The 20695-nt window shown below is 46.5% G+C and overlaps 1 protein-coding gene across 2 annotated transcripts in view; it reads right to left on the bottom strand.

Annotated features, from left to right (window-relative positions):
- Positions 1–3730: 3730 nt before the first annotated feature.
- Positions 3731–20695, bottom strand: part of SEC23B (SEC23 homolog B, COPII coat complex component) — a 37647-nt gene continuing 20682 nt past the window's right edge. For both annotated transcript variants that reach the window (XM_081257321.1, XM_081257322.1), the window contains exons 14-20: positions 19563–19716; positions 16870–16947; positions 13805–13966; positions 12891–12977; positions 9794–9949; positions 9345–9410; positions 3731–4203 (exon numbers count right to left, since the gene is read on the bottom strand). In XM_081257321.1, the coding sequence (XP_081113447.1) occupies positions 4114–4203; positions 9345–9410; positions 9794–9949; positions 12891–12977; positions 13805–13966; positions 16870–16947; positions 19563–19716 (793 nt within the window). In that variant the 3' untranslated portion in view covers positions 3731–4113. The remainder of the gene's footprint in view (positions 4204–9344; positions 9411–9793; positions 9950–12890; positions 12978–13804; positions 13967–16869; positions 16948–19562; positions 19717–20695) is intronic.

The following is a 20695-nucleotide window of genomic DNA, read 5'->3' as shown; positions in this document are numbered from 1 at the left end:
AGCTTTTCTCTTATCCGTACATTTCTTCGAAGCATAATCTACCCCCACTCCAAGAAACCAAACAACTTGAGAGCAAAAGGGATGTGTTGGGCACAGAGTGGACACTCAGTAAACTGCCATAGCCAGTAACTACTTTGCAGCCATAATCAGACTTGATTTCCAGCGCATACGACTCCACCTGCTCCTTTCATAGCTTAGAAAACATAATTTTCTTCAGAATCTATTTATCCTTCAGGGCTCTTCCCATTTCTCCCACCCTCTAGAAACTGATGTTTTGCCACACACAAAAATTAACGCTAAATGGATCATAGGCTTAAATATAAAAGCTAAAATTACAAACCGAGGAGAAAAGATCTAACACAACGATTGGAAATCAACTACATCCAATATAAAATAAAAATTTAAAAAAGCGATCTTTGCCATCTTGGGATAGGCAAAGATTTCTTAGAATACAAAAAGCATAAACCACAAAACAAATATTGGTAAATTGGACTTTTTCAAAATTAAATCTTTTGCTCTTCAAAAGGCAGTTAAGAAAATGAAACAAGCCACAAGATAAAATATTCAGAGTAGGTATATCTGACAAAGGACTTATATCAGAATATATAAGGATATCTTACAATTCAATTATAAAAAGACAACCGATGGGCTTCCCTGATGGCACAGTGGTTGAGAGTCTGCCTGTCGATGCAGGGGACACGGGTTCGTATCCCGGTCTGGGAAGATCCCACATGCCGTGGAGCGGCTAGGCCCGTGAGCCATGGCCGCTGAGCCTGCACGTCCAGAGCCTGTGCTCCGCAACACAAGAGGCCACAACAGTGAGAGGCCCACGTACCGCAAAAAAAAAAAAAAAAAAGAAAGACAACCGAACTGAAAAACAGGCAACAATCACTTAACTAAAGAAGATATACAAATGGCCAATAAGTACAGGGGCATTGTTAGTCATCACAGCAATGCAAATTAAAACCACGAGACACCCTTACACACCTATTAGAATGACTAAAAATTATGTTGAGAATACCAAGGGTTGTACAAATTTGGAGCAATCAAACCTCTTACTGGTGGGAACATAAAATATCACAACCTCTTTGCAATACTGGCAGTTTCTTAAAAATTCAAGTACCCCTACTGTATGAATCAGACGTTCAGTTCCTAGTTATTTAACCAAAGGAAATGAAAACATTATGTCCACACAAACGTACGTATATGGGTGTTCACAGAGCTTTATTCATAAGAGCCCCCAAATGGAAACAATCCAAATGTCTATCAACTAGTGGATGGATAAAGGAAATGTGAGTCTACCACTCTGTAATAAAAGGAACTACTGGGGCTTCCCTGGTGGCGCAGTGGTTAAGAATCCACCTGCCAATGCAGGGAACACGGGTTCGAGCTCTGGTCTGGGAAGATCCCACATGCCGCGGAGCAACTAGGTCCGTGAGCCACAACTACTGAGCCTGCGCGTCTGGAGCCAGTGCTCCGCAACAAGAGAGGCCGCGACAGTGAGAGGCCCGCGCACCGCCATGAAGAGTGGCCCCCGCTTGCCGCAACTAGAGAAAGCCCACGCGCAGATAAGACCCAACACAGCCAAAAATAAATAAATATTAAAAAAAAAAAGGAACTACTGTACTGATCCATGCAGTTGCATGGGTAACAGATGGGTAATGCTAAGTGAAAGAAACCAGGCACAAAAGAAACCAGACATAAAATTCTGGAAGCAAAATCATCTATAGTGGGAGAAGGCCAACAAGTAGTTGCCTCCGACCTGGGTGTGCAGAAAGGGAAGGACTAAAAGGGGCCTGAAGAAACTTTGGGGGCAGTGGAAATGTTCTGTGTCTTGATGGTGATGTAATGGTGGTGCTTTCATGGGTGTGCACATATATTGAAACTCATTGAACTGTACACTTTAAATGGGTGCAGTTTATCATATGTAAATTATACCCCAATAAGGTTGTTAAAAACAAAACAGGAAAACCAGTATTCTGTTCCAAGCTTGCTTCTCTTCTCATACTGAGCAACTTTACTCATGTTATTTACTTTATACGTTTATGACTCTCAAATATACGCCACATTCTCCTGAAAGATAAATGCATACTAATTACTGCCAACCTGCAGGACATTTTCAGTTCTACCCCACAAGCTCCTGAAACTCAAGAGCGGCCAGGATTGAATTTATCAATGCCACCCCTACTGCGCCCCACCCCCCAACAGGAAAGAAACCTTTCCTGACTCACCCTCTCACCTAACACCTCATCCGTCACCTGTGTCTAAAAGCTGCCTCTGTTGAGGCCTCGGCTGGATTCCAGCCTCCTTCCATCCAGGCTGCCAGTCTCCTAATTGATCATTTCAGGAGTTTCCTTGCTTTCAAGATGGAGTTTACAGTTACTAGGCACACTGGCTCAGTGTCTCCCTCTCGGGATGGCTGCTCTCCAAAGAACACTAACACCCACCTCCACGTTCTTTGGAAACAGCCACCAGCACCCACAGGTGGGACTTGCATGGCTCAGGGTGCCCCTCAGCACCTTCACTCATTGTCACTGGAGACACACCAGAGCCAGCTGGGTCGATCACATTCCTCCTGTCAATTGGAAACAGACCCAAGGAGGAAGTTTCAACCATAAACTGGATACACAGGCTTATGTATTCTTCTATATGATCTACCTCAATTCAAAATTATATCCCAAATATAAGAAAAATATTCTATGGAAAAGGTAAATAAAAGCCTTAGGCATTTAAAATGTAATTGTTAAACATTTTAAGATAGGAAACCCTCTCAGAATTTTGAGCAGAGGTTAAGACGCCAGTAAGTACAATTTCAAAAGGTAGAGCATTGGAATCAATCCAGATGGTCCGACAGCCAATTAATAGGAGTTCCCAGCTTTACTTTTCTACATAGCACTCATTAGCTTCTTAAAAAATTATATAATTTACTTCTAATTTTTTTTCTTTTTTACTTCTAATTTTTTAATGTTGGTCTCCCCTACCCAGAATATAAGCTCTGTGAGAACAGGAATTGTTGTTTTATTGACTACATTCCCAGGCCCTAGAAGACTACTCCAAACATAGCAAATACTGAATAATTATTTGCTGAATGACTGAAAAAACGCCTCCAAAGTTCTGAGATAAAATTATTTTGGGCCTAGATTTTATACTCAGTAAAGCTGTCAGGTATGAAGGCAGAACAGGTTCTGTGAATTATCTCTTGTCTGCTCTTTTTAGGAACAGTCACTTAAGGCAGCAAAATGACTTATGAGACAAAAGGAAAACTGGAACTAACTTAGGAGTCCAAACAAAAGAAATTCCTGGATGACAGTTGTCCTAGCAATTGGCCCATGTTAAAAGGGGATATAAACTTATAAATAAGGATGAACTCCACTGAGTAGAATAAGCTGGAATTTTTTTTTAACTGAGGTAACATTGGTTTATAACATATGCTTCATGTGTACATTATAATTCAACTTCTGTATGCGCTACAGTGTGCTCACCACCATCCAGCACCCTACAGTTGACCCCCTTCACCCATTTCACCCTCCCCTACCCCTTCCCCTCTGGTGACCAGCAATCTGTTCTCTGCATCTCAGGTGAGGTAGGAACAGTGCCACTCCAGACCACTCTGCCTCAATAAAGTTTCACATATTTCTTACTTTTCCTTGTCTGTTAATATTTGGACAGTAAATGAAGATTAAGTTCAGGAATTACCTCTTGGGGAATTTACTTAAAACACACAGAGACCTCAGAAATCAAGTTTGTATTAGCATTATTTTAACCAGTGCTTCTTCATCCAGATTTATTTCCTTTCTGATCATTACGATTTTCATGTAAGCAAGCAGCCAAAATACATTAGCTCTGATTTTATACAGACTCTAAAAGTTAGGATACAAAAAGCATATAAACATCTACCGGTACCAAAACGTTTAAGACCTTATAATTTTATGGTGTAAAGAAAAGGGCACAGATAAGGAATACAAGCAAATTAAAATCTAAAGAGTTACATAACACTTCTTTTGATTATTTATTAAAATGCCGCAGAAAAGTAAAAGGAATGTTAAGACTTTATATACAACTGTGTGCACAGTGTAACAGTGTTTTCTTCCATTTCCTTCTCACGTCCTCAGCTCAGCAGGCACTGGAGACAGCCAGTTTCTTCAAATGGTCCATGAACACCTGCAGGCTGACGTCATCAGTCAGGATGGGTGCTCCTGTTTCCTGAAGTTTAGTGACAAAGGTTTACTGGCAGGTCTCTTAGAAGTTGGTTGGAATTCATACGTTATTAAGGACCCTTCCCCTCACAAAATTAGCAAGTGCTGTCCGTCTGCCAAGAGCACTCCTGCCACCCAGCCCCATCCTCTGCCTAGCTAATCTTTTCAACTAAAGCATGATTTCCTCACAAAGCCCTTCCCTGATCCACTCATATCAGGTCATTCCTGCCACTACAGACAGTTGTGAGCATATGCCCTTCTACTTTACCCCTCTGTGTAGTTCTGATGACTCATCCAGGGTCTGGCTCCCAGCAGGCATGAACTCCTGGGGGCCCACATGCCCCATCTCTCATCTTCCCCACCACCCTGCCACAACCAGCATGATGCTCTTAAATGACCTGCTTACAACAGAAGCTTGGTAACAGTGTATTCACAGTGAGTGAATCAGTATCCACTAAACAGATGGATCTCTGCAATACCAAGAAATGCTTATGATTCAATTAACGTTAAGGGAAAAAGTACTGAATAGAAACCTTGATTTCTAATAAGATTCCAATTTGTTAAAAAATATGTATATACATATGCACACACGCACACACCCAGATATACATGATATATATACCTTTTATATTAACTAGAAAGAAGCCAGAAGTACTTAACTCTAGCATCCTATGTAATTTAAACTTTCTTTCTAAATTTTTTTTTACATACACTAGTCTTCTAAAAATGAAACGGGGGGCTTCCCAGGTGGCACAGTGGTTGGGAGTCCACCTGCTGATGCAGGGGACATGGGTTCGTGCCCCGGTCCGGGAGGATCCCACATGCCGCGGAGCGGCTGGGCCTGTGAGCCACGCCGCTGAGCCTGCACGTCCGGAGCCTGTGCTCCGCAGCGGGAGAGGCCACAACAGTGAGAGGCCCGCGTACCGCAAAAAAAAAACAAAAAACGGTACTACTGTTATAATCAGAAAAATATAAGAATGATTAAAGTTTTATAAAAGGATTTCTCTGGGAAGAAAGAGTAGATGTACTTTTCCTCATTCCTTCAACTAAGTACAAGTAAAAACCCTAGATGGGGCCTCCCTGGTGGTGCAGTGGTTGAAAGTCCGCCTGCCGATGCAGGGGATACGGGTTTGTGCCCCGGTCCGGGAGGATCCCATATGCCGCGGAGCGGCTGGGCCCGTGAGCCGTGGCTGCTGAGCCTGCGCATGCAGAGCCTGTGCTCCGCAACGGGAGAGGCCACAACAGTGAGAGGCCCGCGTACCGCAAAAAAAAAAAAAAAAAAAAAAAAACCCTAGATGTTTTATATAAAACAAACATAAGAAGACTTTGAAAGGTGGTAAAAAGACAGCAGATTAACTAGCGACCCTGGGATGCAGGGAACCACACAGTGGCCAGTTCCCAGGGCTTCCTTTTTGCCTCATGCATGCACGCCTGACTTGGAGCTGAAAAAGCTGGCAACAGTTACTGAGCACAGACAAAAACTACAACAAAAAGAGCCCACTTTCTCTAGCAAAAGACCAGGGCAGCCTAGCAAGACAGAAAAGGCTGAGCGGATCGTGTAGACTTGCACCCTCACATGGCAGTACTGAGGGACCCAACAATCCCACCAGGGTGATATCAGAAAGGGCCAAGTATGGAGCCAGGAATTTCATCCCTGCTGGCCAGTAAGAAGTCTCCCTGCACCCATGGTGTCCGCAGAGACCATACAGGGAGCCTGGACTTCCACCCCACACCTGGTAGTAATAAGATGTCCACACCCCACCCACTGGGGTGGTATCAGAGAAGGCTTAGTGCAGAGAAAGCACTTTCACCATCACCCACCAGAGACAAGGCCACCTCCACAGGAGAATCAATGGGAACCAGGTGGGGAGCTGGAACTCCCGTCCCCACACACAGTAACAAGAAGTCGCCCTCCACCTCAGGTGTCAACAGAGGCCAATGGAAAACCTGAACCCCCGTCTCACCTGGCAGAAATGAAACAATGTACCGTCCCCTTCCCTGCCAGAGCAATGTGACAAAAAGCCAGCCAAAGCAGGTTGAAATCGATCCAGAGACTCAAAACAAATACGAAAATGTCCACATCTCAATCAAAAATCACTTGTTATGGGGCTTCCCTGGTGGCGCAGTGGTTAAGAATCCGCCTGCCAATGCAGGGGACACGGGTTCGATCCCTGGTCTGGGAAGATCCCACATGCCGCGGCTAGGCCTGTGAGCCGTGGCCGCTGAGCCTGCACGTCCGGAGCCTGAGCTCCGCAACGGGAGAGGCCGCAACAGTGAGAGGCCCGCGTACCGCAAAAAAAAAAAAAAAAAAAAGCAGTACTCATTCAGTAGAAACCATACACATTTTGAATTGTGGTCTTTTCCTAGGCTACCAACATGAAGTACGATCCTCCCCCGTGATACTGGGTGGCTCCCAGCCACAATGATCATATGGGTCAACAACCAAGACACTCACAACCATTCTGTTTTCCACTTTCAGTACAGCATTCAATAAGTTACATGAGATATTCAACACTTCATTATAAAATACGGTTTGTGTTAGATGACTGTGCCCCACTGTAGGCTAATCTAAGTGTCCTGAGCATACGTAAGGTAGGCCAGGCTAAGGTACGGTATTCCGTAGGTTAGGTTGTCAAGTTATGATGGAGTTATGGGGATGCAGTCGTATCACAAGCCGAGGAAGGTCTGTACTAGCAATGAACAACTGGACACTGAAATTAAAAGTACAGCACCATTCACCATCGCTCAAAAAAAAAGAAAGTGAAAATACACAACACTGATGAAAGAAATAAAAATAGATTTAACAAATGTTCAGGGAATTCCCTGGTGGTCCAGTGGTTAGGACTTGGCGCTCTCACTGCCGAGGGCCCAGGTTCAATCCCTTGTTGGGGAACTAAGATCCCACAAGCTGTGCGGCATGGCCCCCCCCCCCCAAAAAAAAAAGTTTATAAGAAACCTGTACAAGGGCTTCCCTGGTGGCACAGTGGTTCAGAATCCGCCTGCCAATGCAGGGGACACGGGTTTGAGCCCTGGTCCAGGAAGAGCCCACATGCCGCGGAGCAACTAAGCCCGTGCGCCACAACTACTGAGCCTGTGCTCTAGAGCCTGCGAGCCACAGCTACTGAGTCCGCGCGTCTAGAGCCCATGCTCCACAACAAGAGAAGCCACCACAATGAGAAGCCCACGCACCGCGACGAAGAGTACCCCCGCTCACCGCAACTAGAGAAAGCCCGCGCACAGCAATGAAGACCCAACACGGCCAAAAAAAAAAGAAAAAAAGAAACTGTAAACAACCCAGCTGTCCTTCAATGGGTGAATGATTAAATAAAATGCAGTATGTCTATACCACAGAATACTACTCGGCAAATAAAAAGGAACAAATTACCTATAAATTCGACACTTAAATGAATCTCTAGATAAGTATGCTGAGGGAAAAAAGCCAATCCCAAAAGTTTAGGTACCATGTGGTTTCATATATGTAACTGTTTTTTTTTTAAATACATTTATTTATTTATTTATTTATTTTGGCTGTGTTGGGTCTTCGTTTCTGTGCGAGGGCTTTCTCCAGTTGCGGCGAGAGGGGGCCACTCTTCATTGCAGTGCGCAGGCCTCTCACTGTCGTGGCCTCTCCCGTTGCGGAGCACAGGCTCCAGATGCGCAGGCTCAGTAGTTGTGGCTCACAGGCTTAGTTGCTCCGCGGCATGTGGGATCTCCCCAGACCAGGGCTCGAACCCATGTCCCCTGCGCTGGCAGGCAGATTCCCAACCACTGTGCCACCAGGGAAGCCCTATGTAACCGTTTTTTTTAAATTGAAGTATAGCTGATTTACAATGCTGTGTTAGTTTCTGGTATACAGCAAAGTGATTCAGCTATACATACGTACATATATTCTTTTCCGTTATGGACTATGACAAGATATTGAATACAGTTCCCTGTGTATGTAACACATGTTAACTTTTTTATGACAAAATTATAGAAATATAAAACAGGAGATCAGGAGAGAAGTGAGCATAACTATAAAAGGGCAACATGAGAGATCCTTGTGCTGGTGGAAATGCATATCTTAACGTCCTGGTTATGATACTGTATTACAGTTTTGCAAGATGTTACCACTGGCGGGAGGGGGGAACTGGGTAAAGAGCAAAGGGGATCTCTCTGTATTGTTTCATACAACTGCATATAAACTTACAATTACCTCCCAAAAAATGTTATAAGAAAACAGAATGAAAGAAAAGACTCATTTGAGGGAGACATAAATGCTGGGACTAATTAGATAAAGAAGGAAATTGGAGCTAAAAAGTGAAGAGGCGGCAGAAGGAACGGCGAGCGTGAGTCCATGTGTCTGCCCTGCACTCCTGGGGGAGACAGAGGTGTGGGGACTCTGGGCAATGCCACTGTGTCTCCGAGGGAAGCACGCAGAGGCCACAGTTCAGCGTTCTGTCCTCTGGCCTGAACCTGTCAGACTCCGCTGTGTACTGCAGAAGGGGATCCACACAGGGCATGTCCCCACCCCCAGCCTACACAGAAGTCCCTAGCCCCCCCTTATCCAGGGTGGGCAGCTTCCAAGACCCCAGTGGCTGCCTCAAACCACAGGTAGAACAGAACCCTGCACGTACTAAGGTTTCCCTGTACAGGTGCTAATTAATATTGGCATATACAATGTGGAAACACTGGAGAAAGATAACGCACTCCCCAGGTGGGAGGGAGCGGGAAGGTGTGAGATTTCACCAGGCTACTCAGAATGGTGTGTAATTCAAAACGAATGCATTATTTCTGGAATTTTCTGACCACAGCCGACCTCAGGTAACTAAAGACTTGTAAAGCGAAAATATGGATAAGGGGGATTACTGTATTATTCAAAGTTTTCTTCCCAGCAAAATACCCAAGTTACTCTGTCTCTGGGCCAAAAGGGATTCAATTCAATAAATTTGTAGAATTTATTTATTTATCTTTTCTTTTTTTTTTGGCAGCACCTTGCAGCTTGCAGGATCTTAGTTCCCGGACCTGGGATCGAACCTGGGCCCCGACAGTGAAAGCGCCGAGTCCTAACCACTGGACCACCAAGGAATTCCCCAATTTGTAGAATTTAAAAACAAGTTTTTAAAAAAGCAGCCTGGCCTCCTCCTCAAATACCTGACAATTACTCACCTGTCCCCAGGCATACAGGTTATTGTGTGTCTGAGATGGATTCACTTTGGACAAAAGGAAGCGAGCCTTTAAAAAAAAAAAGAGGGAGAGATTTAGATTTAAAGATTAAAAGTGGCATTAATATTAGTGTAATAGGAAAAATAAGTTTTTACTTTTCTTTTGTTAAATTAGAAAATTTTTACCACATAGGAACCCATTTCTTTAGTTTAAGCCCAAAGCCTCTCCATTTATTAGGGTTCCTGAAACATGAAGTGTATTTCATTCTGGCAATCCTCTACCTTACACCAACATATTTTGACCACTCATTTAAAAAGAAGTCATATTTGGAAGCTGACCTGTAAGTCAATTTATGTCACCATATAAGATACGAACCAGGCAGTCTGGATTTATAGCCATGAGAATGCATCATAAAGCCAACAGAGCATCAGGGCCGGGCTGAGCTCGCTCACCTGGCTGCCTCCGTGCTCCGTGTTGATGTACCGCGGCATGGGGAAGCGCGCGTGCAGGATCTCCTGAGCATCGTCCAGGGGTGCCTGCAGAAGGTGCTTGAAGTTTTCGTACTCAGGCATGTCCTGGTAGCCCGCTTTCTGCCACTGGGCTATGGTCTACACCAAAACAAAGAAATCAAAACTACCGTGGAGGTGCTGTGATGACAGCCTTCTCTGACGCCCCTGACATTCTAACGTCCCACCAGGAACTTATTTCCAGTGACAAAGTCTTCTGTCGAGAGAGACAAGTGTCTGAGGGGAGCCACGTGGAGCTGACAAGGAGCATGAGTAAGCCGAGCACTGCGCCCACGACACTGCCACCTACGCAGTCCCGCCAGAAATGTCAGTGCCCACCACACCTCCCCTCCCCTTTCTAACTGTACTGACAAACACCGTGGATCGGGTGCCCCAAGGAGCCCCAGGCTCCCCTGCTTTCCACCTCCCCCGCTATCACTCAGTCTAGCCCTCACGTCCTCACCACCCCTGGTAGGGAACGGGGTTTGCCGGCTTCCTATACAGACTCCACTGTCCCTTCTCTTTCCTGGTGGCACACATCTCATGCCCTCCTCCAGTGCTCGGCAGCCCCACGGGCGGGTGGGACCGACTCCACCCCAACCCCTGCTCCCCCGGGCCCCGAGCCTCTTGGTGGTGGAGATAAACTCTAAGAATCAAAGCATGGGTGTAAATCAGGCAACAAGCAGAAGGCAATACACCAAAGTGTGGAAAGGAAAGACTGTCTCCCCAACTAAACATGGTGTCTCAATCCTTCTTTCATTCCCGTCAGCAACTGTGCTAGAAAACACACCTTAATCATGCCGGAAATGAATACTCACTGACTGATTAATATATCTTTATAACTAAACAGAAGTGCTTTCACATGTTATTTGGGGGATACTAAAGAAGAAAGCAGTGGAGAGAGAAAAGGGAGTAAGAAGACGTAACAAGTGAGGAATGTGTTCTGGAAACAGAACTGCTGTCAGGAGACCAGCCTGCTCTCACCTCCCCCGCGGCCCCAGCACTGTTTCCCAGGTCTTAATTTCTGGCTGGTGGTAGTGTGGAGGGAATGCCCATAGGCTTGCTTGGGACCAAGAGTTCATAAGAACCCCCGCAATCAGAAGGCTGAGGACTTTTAAAGGGCGAGAGCGAGGTCATCTGCCTTCATCTTTAGAACCTATCCCTTGCACACAGAAGGTGCTCAATCAACGTGTGAAGGAACAGGATAGCGGCTGTAGTCAGAGATGTCTATAAGGGATGAGCTGAAGACACAGGAAGCTCCTGAAGGCATCAGTGGGAACAGCAGCTGGTCGGTCACCCAGCCTTAAGTCTAGGACCACTACTGATGACCTGGCACCTGTGGGCAAGTGGCTAGCAGAGTGGCTGTTAATATGCTGAAAACAGTTTAAAGTTATAAAATGCCTGTTAGTATTAGAAAAACCATTTCTTTCTAGGGCATTAAAGAATGCTGAAACACAATTTACATCTTTTCAGGACATTTGAAGTCACTTCTAATGTACAGACACCAGGAAGTCAAGTCAGTTGCCAAAACAATGTACTGAAGGTAAAAAATGTACAATAGACAAAAAACAGAATATATCCATGAATATAACACTCAGTTAAAGAATTTTCTCCTGAGGAGCCATTCCTTTCCTTAGGGCATGAACCTCTTTGAGAAAGAAATGCATGCTGCCCTGAACAGCATCCATAGCCATCCTAGGGATCCACAGACCTGGCATAAGGTTCACTGGGCCATATTATCTCAGAGAAAAAACTCTAGTCCCCAAATTAGCAGTATTTACTAGTGACTCTAACATAACTCTGAAAGGACAGTGTGAATATAAAAAGTTTACTGACGAAAAGTAAACTGATCTTGCCTGACAACTCAGAAAGCAATAAATCATAGTGATTTAAAAGGACCAGGTGGGGCTTCCCTGGTGGCGCAGTGGTTGAGAGTCTGCCTGCCGATGCAGGGGACACGGGTTCGTACCCCGGTCTGGGAAGATTCCACATGCCGTGGAGCGGCTGGGCCCATGAGCCATGGCCGCTGATCCTGCGCATCCGGAGCCTGTGCTCCACAATGGGAGAGGCCACAACAGTGAGAGGCCCACGTAACGCAAAAAAAAAAAAAAAAAAGGACCACCTGAAAAACAGTACGGAGTTTTCTCAAAAAACTAAAAATAGAACTACCATATGACCCAGCAATTCTACTCTCTTGGGTATATATCCGTATAAAACAAAAACACTAATTCGAAAAGACACATGCACCCCAATTTTCATAGTGGCATTATTTATAATTGCCAAGATATGGAAGCAACCTAAGTGTCCATCAACAGATGAATGGATAAAGAAAACATGGTAGATATATACAATGGAATGCTACTCAGCCATAAAAAAGAATGAAATTTTGCCATCTGCAACAACATGGATGGACCTAGAGGGTATTCTGCTAAGTGAAATAAGTCAGATAAAGACAAATACTGTATGATATCACTTACATGTGGAATCTGAAAAATACAACTAGTGATGTAACAAAAAACAAGCAGACTCACAGGTATAGAGAACAAATGAGTGGTCTGTGGAGTGGGGGGCACTGTATATACAGGTGGGGGAGTGGGAGGTACAAACTACTGGCTCAAGGATGTGTTGTACAACATGAGAAAAGTAACCTTTAAAAAGTGTATAAAAAATTAGGGGATTCCCTGGTGGTTAGGACTCCACGCTTTCACTGCCGAGGGCATAGGTTCAATCCCTGATTGGGGAACTAAGATCCCGCAAGCCTTGCAGCATGGCCAAAAAAAAAAAAAAAAAAAGCTGCATAAAAATTAAAAAAAATAAAAGGACAACCTGGCGTTTACTTATAGCAAGTAATATTAAAATTACTAAATATATAAATACCCCCTTTTTTCAGGGTCCTAAAAAAATTTTTATTCACTAGCATAAAAGCCACTATACTCATTATAATAAACTGGGGGTTTTCTAAGCCCAAATTCTTTTTTCAAATGTCAATAACAACCTAAATTAGTAAAAAATGATAGTAAGAAAGAAATTAACTTCATCTTACCTCACCAAGATAAATGACAATCTGGAAGAATGTGTCCATCAGCAAAATTCTGTCAGCTAGAATGCTGCTACTGTCCAGGAGCACAGGCTGAAGCAAAAGGGAGAGATGGCACGGGTCTTCCCTCGGTGTCCACACGGCCACCCGCCAACCCCACACCCAGCAGGGAGGGTCTCAGCTTCGTGCCAAATTCCCACATTCTGCTCCCTGACTAGGCAGTTCTAGATTTCAACTTTGTAGAAAAAACAGGCTCCAAATAATCCCTCATCAACTGCGAAGTGAGATGAATGTGATCTTTTGCTCTAGGAACCAGAAATAATTCCAAATTTTCTCAGTTTTGTGCTAGAAATACATTCTATCAGAGACACATTTCTCTCAAATCTACTGCTGTAGATGACAGAGAGGTCCAATGCCTACATGAAAAAGAACATCCTTTAATACAAATTTTAAAGTTTACTACAAAATACATTTGACTATGACTTTTATTTCAATAAGAAAAGTAACTTAAACTTATATTCATTAAGCAAAATTTGAAAATTTCTACTCAAGAACAACAAATATTGAAATTTTGGTTTATTTCCTTATAGTTTTTAATTCTTGCAGGCTTTTAAAAAGTCATAATTTAGAAAAGTTTCTACTTTTTTATTTAACATAAGGATTTACTTTATTATGTCACATAAACTTTGTGAATATTTCTTAGATTACTTAATTTTCCTGCTATTGAACATTTAAACTAATTTTACACGTCCTATGACTTTTTCCTATGCACATTTTTTTAATATTCAGAAATAATGTTAAATTACTATAAAGACTCAAAGTTTTCTTTTTTACAGTTTTGCTCTAAGAGTAAATGTGCTAGAAAAAAGTCTGTATTAGGTGATTCCAACTGTGGGAGAAGCACTCACAGCGGCCCCTACCTCTGGAGGCCCGTGGAAGGAATATGAGTAGAGGATGGGCTGGATCATGATGAGGGACTGGGTTAGGTCCTGTCGGGCAAAGTGGTGTCGATAATACGACGACTCATCAGGGCTGTTGTTGAAGACTTGAAGAAATGGAGACCTCCTCAGATGGAACATGAACTGCATTTACAGAGAAAAAGACAAATGCACACAGCTGTCACCTTCCTAGACACGCAGAGAGCAGACCTGCCCCCGCCCTGGAAACAGGAGAACCCAGTCCTTAAGAACAAGGCCTCTGGGTTCAATGAACCAGAGTGGAATGGCAGCCCCGGGGGCCAGGGAGGAGGGAGGGGAGAGCTGCTGTTTAATGGTACAGAGTTCAGGTTCATGAGATGAGAAAGTTCTTGAGATTCCCTGCTCAACAATCAGACATATGTAACACTACACCACACTGCACACTTAAAAACGGTTAAGGTGGTCAATGTTATGTTATGGGGTTTTCACTACAATTAGAAATAAACATAATTTTTAGAAAAAGAGGGGGCCCTCTGGGCATGTCAAAGCTTCTGCGTGAAAGAGGCAAGGCAAAGCACTGCTTTCTGGAGTCACCGGGCCAGGTTGCAGAGCAGAGTTTCTGCTCTGAAGAGGTCACACTCCAGTGGGGAAAAGGCACACTCAGGAACCCAGCGCAGGAAAGTCCTGGTATGATGGGGTGGGGGTGGAGGTGCAGCAGGAGCGTCCCCAAAGCCACTGGGGCCTAAAAGACGTGCGAGAAGAAGCCAGAGGCAGGGGAGGGACGCCAGGTACAGTGACAGCACAGGAGAGGCCAGAGTGCTGGGAGTGAGGAGCTCAAGGGAGAAAAGGCCAGGAGTCGCCACTGCAGACAGAGATGCATTCCTTCCAGCCCCCGAGGAGCAGGGGTGGGAAAGCAGCTGTGAGCTCACGCTAAAGAGCTGCCAGAAGATGAAAATGACCTGCCTTGAGAAGTACAAAGCTTCCTGAGAGGGACTTCCCTCGTGGCACAGTGGTTAAGAATCCGGCTGCCAATGCAGGGGACACGGGTTTGATCCCTGGTCCAGGAAGATCCCACATGCCGTGGAGCAACTAAGCCCGTGCGCCACAACTACTGAGCCTGTGCGCCTAGAGCCCGCGAGCCACAACTACTCAGCCGCGCACCTAGAGCCCGTGCTCTGCAAAAAGAGAAGCCACCACAATGAGAAGCCCACGCACCGCAACAAAGAGTAGCCCCCACTCGCCGCAACTAGAGAACGCCTGTGTGCAGCTCTGAAGACCCAACGCAGACAAAAATAAAACAAACAAAGCTTCCTGAGAAGCTTTTGAATATAATGAATTGTAGGTTCCTAAATAATGACCCAGGCTGACAGTCAGCACATCCTACATGCAGGGCACAGAGCACTGGACAAGAATGATCGAGTCCCCCCGACAAATCACGAGGAAAGCTCTCTTACCACCCCTAGTTCACAGGCAAGGAGACCGAGGGGCAGGCAACTTGCCCAACACCCCTTGCCACTGAGCGGTAGAGCCGGCCTCTGCTCCAGGCTGCCTGGCTCTGGACCTCTATGCTAGACGCTTCAACAGAAGGAATCTAAGAAATCATCTAAATTTGGTGGTTTTCCAACTGCCCTCCGAGCCTTAGCGGATCCTTGGGGCCCAGGGGTGCAGGTCACCACGTCTGTCTGCTCTCTGTGCTGGCTGTCGAGAGGCTCCTCTTGAAGAAAAGATTCCCCAGGTTTAGAAAGACTGCATGCCACTTCCCAGACCAGCTCTATCCTTCTGAAAAGGTTCGGGACCTCATCCAAGACTGGCAGCAACACAGCCAGCACTGGAACCTGGTTCAGCCCTGACCCTGGCCAGGCCTGGCCTCTTTCCACAGCACCGTCCAGCCTCAACTGCTCGGGCACAGGACAGACAGGCACACGGCGGGGACTGCAGAGCCCTACCCTAGGCTGAGCGTCCAGTGAGGTGACCTCTGAAGCCCCCCTCCTTTAGCCCTAAGAGTGCAAGCTGTACAAGTTCATGACTGAGGCCTGCATCCACTTGCCAAATCAAGTATTCAGAAAGGTAATACCCGATGGAGTACCGAAGTCCTAACAAGTTCACTTAAGATTGAGAGTTTGCTTCTTCCTGCTTATTCCTCATTAAGGCATCCTTGAAGGAGGAGGGGAAAAAGGTCGAGTCTGCCTCCAGTTCTGGGGAAGCTGCATCTGTGAGGGGCCCGACCCGCATACCCCAGGCCCAGCTGCGGAGCTGGCTCCTGGCCGCTAAGCCAAATGGGTGCCTAGCCTGTAGCGGACCCGGGGTCAGCCAGCCTCGCCCCTGAAGCGGAGCTGAGCCCCAGCTGCCACACTTACAGACAAGGGTGGAGGCTCAGAAAAGGCAGCACCCAGACCCCCGCCTGTGGCGCCTCGCTCCACCACCCCCTCCCTGCTCTGAACGGTTCCACACACCTGGTCCCCCCACGTGAGGGTCTTCAGTCACGACACAGCACAGCCACTAGACACATCACCAACGTCTACTATGGTAACTGCGGTCTCATTTTGCTGTGTTCATGTTCACAGGTGACCATCCACCCAGAATTTCTACAAATCAGAGGTCGTGTTGTGGCCTCACAGCAACAATCCTGTTTTGCCTTCTCCCCAAAGTCTGTGCACCTGCTCTCTGCGTGTCACCTGCATCTTCCGTGGGGCGCAGGCACTGTCTGGCCTTGAACTGAAGGAAGGACCTCATCACCTCCAAATGGAGTCTCGAAACACACAGAGTCCTGACTTGACCCCGAGAGCAGCAAGTTTTATTTCTATCACTTTCTTATTTATTTTTTATTTTATTTTATTTTTTGTGGTACGCAGGCCTCTCACTGTTGTGGCCTCTCCTGTTGCGGAACACAGGCTCCAGATGCGCAGGTTCAGTGGCCATGGCTCACGGGCCCAGCCGCTCCACAGCATGTGGGATCTTCCCGGACCAGGGCACAAACCCGTTTCCCCTGCATCGGCAGGCGGACTCTCAACCACTGCGCCACCAGGGAAGCCCTTCTTTAGTTATTTTAAAAAACATATCTTACTTACCTGAGGATATAGAGAGAAGGAATCTGATAACCTAAAAGATGTGGGGTCTTCTTTGGTATATTGTCCAAACTTCTGACACTATTGAGAGAAAATAGAAAAAAAACACACGGAAAACCTAAGTGAGTGTCACCTGAAAACTCCCTGGAGTAGGAGGGCCATGCCCCACTCTCAGCTCCGCCCCTGCCTGCCCCGCCCAACACCCAGGGGGTGTTAAATGCAGATCTTGGGGGAGGGCTGAAGGCCCCACGTTCTAAGCAGCTTCCAGGCGATGCCGGCCGAGGCCGCTCCAACAGCAAGGGGCTAGATAGAGAAGCCTTCTCAGGCACCTCTTCCATAAGAAAATCCTCCAGGACTCTGACATCCTAGCAGTTACAGACAGGTCTAATGTTCTATTATCCTACAACTCCATTTTCTTCCTCCTCTCACAGGCAAATCTCTGAACATTTTCTCTTCCTGCCTTTATTTCCTCTTCATGTCACATACTTCATTTCACCAGGGAGTCAGATGCCCACCGTCTAAAGAGAGCTCATCTCTGGGAGTGACCCTCTTCCGACCGCATCCTTGCACAGACCTCACCTTCCTCAACTCCCTGCCAGCACGAGCCATGTGACTCCCCGAACCTCCTGAGCCCTCCTTCAGCCGCCGCAGCAGCGCCTTCCTACATCCTGTCACCTCTCCGACTGATCTTCTTCCCCTCATCCGACAGCCCGTCTCCCTGCCTCCTCCTGACGGCGGCGGGTCCCTCCAAGGTTAGTTCCTGGCCCACTGCTCCCATCCTCCTTGCCTCGGCTACAAACGACATGACCGCCAGGCCAGAGTCACCCAAATCCCTCCCCCACGTGCAGTGCTGACCTCCGACCCGAGCTCCTGTCAGGACCTATCCCAACTACAGGGTGGCTTTCCTTGGACGTGCAAGTTCACATTCAAAATAAATTAAACTAGTACATTAGAAAAGGGGGTTCCCCTCCCTCCCCCTCACAGCTGCTCTCCCTTCCTGTTTCCCACTGCTCCATCACGCTTGCAGTTGCCCACACTTAAAACTTGAGTTAGCATTGATGTTTTTCATTTTTGATTCCACGTATAGTTCGACCAAGTTTGGTCAATTCTTCTCTCGGCATACAGCCTGATTCCAAAGCTTCTCTCCCCTCCAACTGTACCTCCGCCACCTTGATCTCAGCTCCCTGGAGCCGGCGAAATCCTCTGCTGGCCTCCGTAACAGCAGCCCTTTCACCCTCCGATTTATCTTATACAGGGACGGGCAGTGTGAACACAGCGTCATGCTGCTCTCACGCCCCTGCCTAAGAACCACACTTATACCCCTTCCCCTCTCTCTAACACCCAGGCAGAGACTTCACTTTACAGTCAAGGCACTGCTCAAGCGACCTGCACCTGCACTGCTGCTCCCCCACCATAGTCGCTGGCCACCCGTGACAGCGGCCTCTCCAGGGTCCCCAGCATGAACTGAATGCCCAGCTATACCCCACAGGCTTGTGGGTGCTGGACCCTCCACTTGGCAAGCCTTGCCTTCTACTTTCTTTAAAAAGACTTGACTCAAGGCTCACTTCCCACCAGAAGCCTTCGCCAACCACTTGGACCCTCTGCTCAATTTCAAATTACGTTTGCAATGCTCACATTCCCTGAAAAAATGATTCTGTGGGACAGCAAGGGCACACATAGGGCTAAACAAAGTTAAATAAGTTTTGTTACTGTGCTTTTCAGGACCTTCGATCACTAACACGTGCTGTGAATTTCCAAACGGTAAGATCATAAGGTATCTCAATTACTGATTTATTGCTTCGTGGCTCCAAACTTACCCTTTTCGCTGGCTGTGAAATGGATCTGGGGCCCTTAAATATTTCTCCCCTGCCAGGGCACTAAGTTAGGCTTGGTCAGCGGACAGCTGCAGCGTCTTCACGCAGCACTGGCGCCTGCAGCCCCCCAGCCCCGTGCGTCCCTGCTGAGACGCCTCCTGGTGAACGGTTTTCTCGGTGCCACAGAGGGTGAATTTCTACTAAGTCCCTCCAGCAGGCACCACGGCAACGTCTCTGCTCTGAGAGACCCAATGAGCCATGGCCCTGCCCCACCTGGGGCTCCGTCAGCCCTGGGGGGATGCGGGTCTTGCTGGGGTGTTCTACCTCAGCCTGGATGTAGCACCCCTAGGATCCACTATCCTGTATCCTTCAGACTTCTCTTTACCTCTTACTAGACAATCCCTCATTATTCTAATCCCCTGTTGTGACACTAATTCTTTATATAACACTCCCCCTGTTTAAACCACCGCGTGGCTTCTCTCTCCTGCTTAGACCCAGAATGACACACCAGGCATCTCCTCACAGTCACTGGGCCATGGACCCCTACTTCCCCCCAAACCCTCCAAGATCTAGAGGGAAAACAGAGAACCATAGGATTCACAGGGACTCATCTAAGTCAACCCTCAACACACTCAGATTTGTACCATTACCTAAACGGCCTGTGTGTGGTGTTTCTTCCCAACTGTAATGTGAGCCCTTGGGGGAGATGCATATTTAACACTTCTTTTACATCATTCTCAGAACGTCTGGTGTTTGGCATGAGGTAAGCCACTGATAAAATTCTTATTTACTGGCTGTATAAAATAATAGGTTTAAACGACAGTTTTCTCAAAAGTAGAGCAGAGACCAAGACTGAACGTAGTGCCACTGTCCCCAGCTTACCAGTCGGATGAGCTGTCGGTCCAGCCACCGGAGCACATCAGGCCCCTCCTCCGACTCCGCTCGGAACACTCCCAGCCGCGCCATCAGGACCGCTGCAGCCTCCTGGTCAAACGCTGCTTCGATGTGTTTGAGCTGACTCTGTGCATCTGCCCAACTGACCATTCCAGAGTGAGTGTTGCGCTTGCATGCGGGAGAGGCCTGAGAGCTGGCTCTCCAGTAAGACACAGGCATGGATACATGACGGGGGGGGTGGGGTGGGGTGGGGTGGTGTGTGTGTGTGTGTGTGTGTGTGTGTGTACACACACACACATAATCTGTTCCTGTATTTTCTCTCTCTCTCTCTCTCACACACACACACACACACACACACACACACACACACACACACACACACACACACACACTGGAATATTACTCAGCCATGAAAAAGAATGCAATTCTGCCGTTTGCAACAACATGAGTGGACCTGGAGGATATTATGCTTAGTGAAATAAGTCAGACAGAGAAAGACAAATATTAAATACTCTGTGTTACCACTTATATGTGGAATCTAAAAAATGAAACAAACGAATATAACAAAACAGAAACAGACTCACAAATATAGAGAACAAATTTGTGGTGACCGGTGGGGAGAGGGAAGGGGCGAGGCATAAGAGGTAAAAACTACTATGTATAAAATAAATAAGTTGGGCCTCCCTGGTGGCGCAGTGGTTGAGAGTCCGCCTGCCGATGCAGGGGATACGGGTTCGTGCCCCGGTCTGGGAGGATCCCATATGCCGCGGAGCGGCTGGGCCCGTGAGCCATGGCCGCTGGGCCTGCGCATCCGGAGCCTGTGCTCCGCAACGGGAGAGGCCACAAGAGTGAGAGGCCCGCATACCGCAAAAAAAAAAAAAAAAAGAAATAAAAAAAAAAGAAATAAAAATAAATAAATAAATAAGTTACAAGAATATACTGTATAGCATAGAGAATATAGCCCACATTTTATAATAACTTTAAATGGAGTATAAATTATAAAAGTTTCAAACCACTATATGATACACCTAAAACAAATATAATATTGTAAATCAAGTGTACTTCGAAAAACTTTTTTTCAAAATAAAATAAAATAAAATGAACGAGGTAGAGGCTTTTAT

Source organism: Mesoplodon bidens, assembly GCF_964165515.1.
Source record: "Mesoplodon bidens genome assembly, chromosome: 15".
In the NCBI taxonomy this organism is placed as follows: Eukaryota; Metazoa; Chordata; class Mammalia; order Artiodactyla; family Ziphiidae; genus Mesoplodon; species Mesoplodon bidens.
The sequence above is the reverse complement of the archived record's forward strand: the minus strand, read 5'-3'. Positions and strand labels throughout refer to the sequence as shown.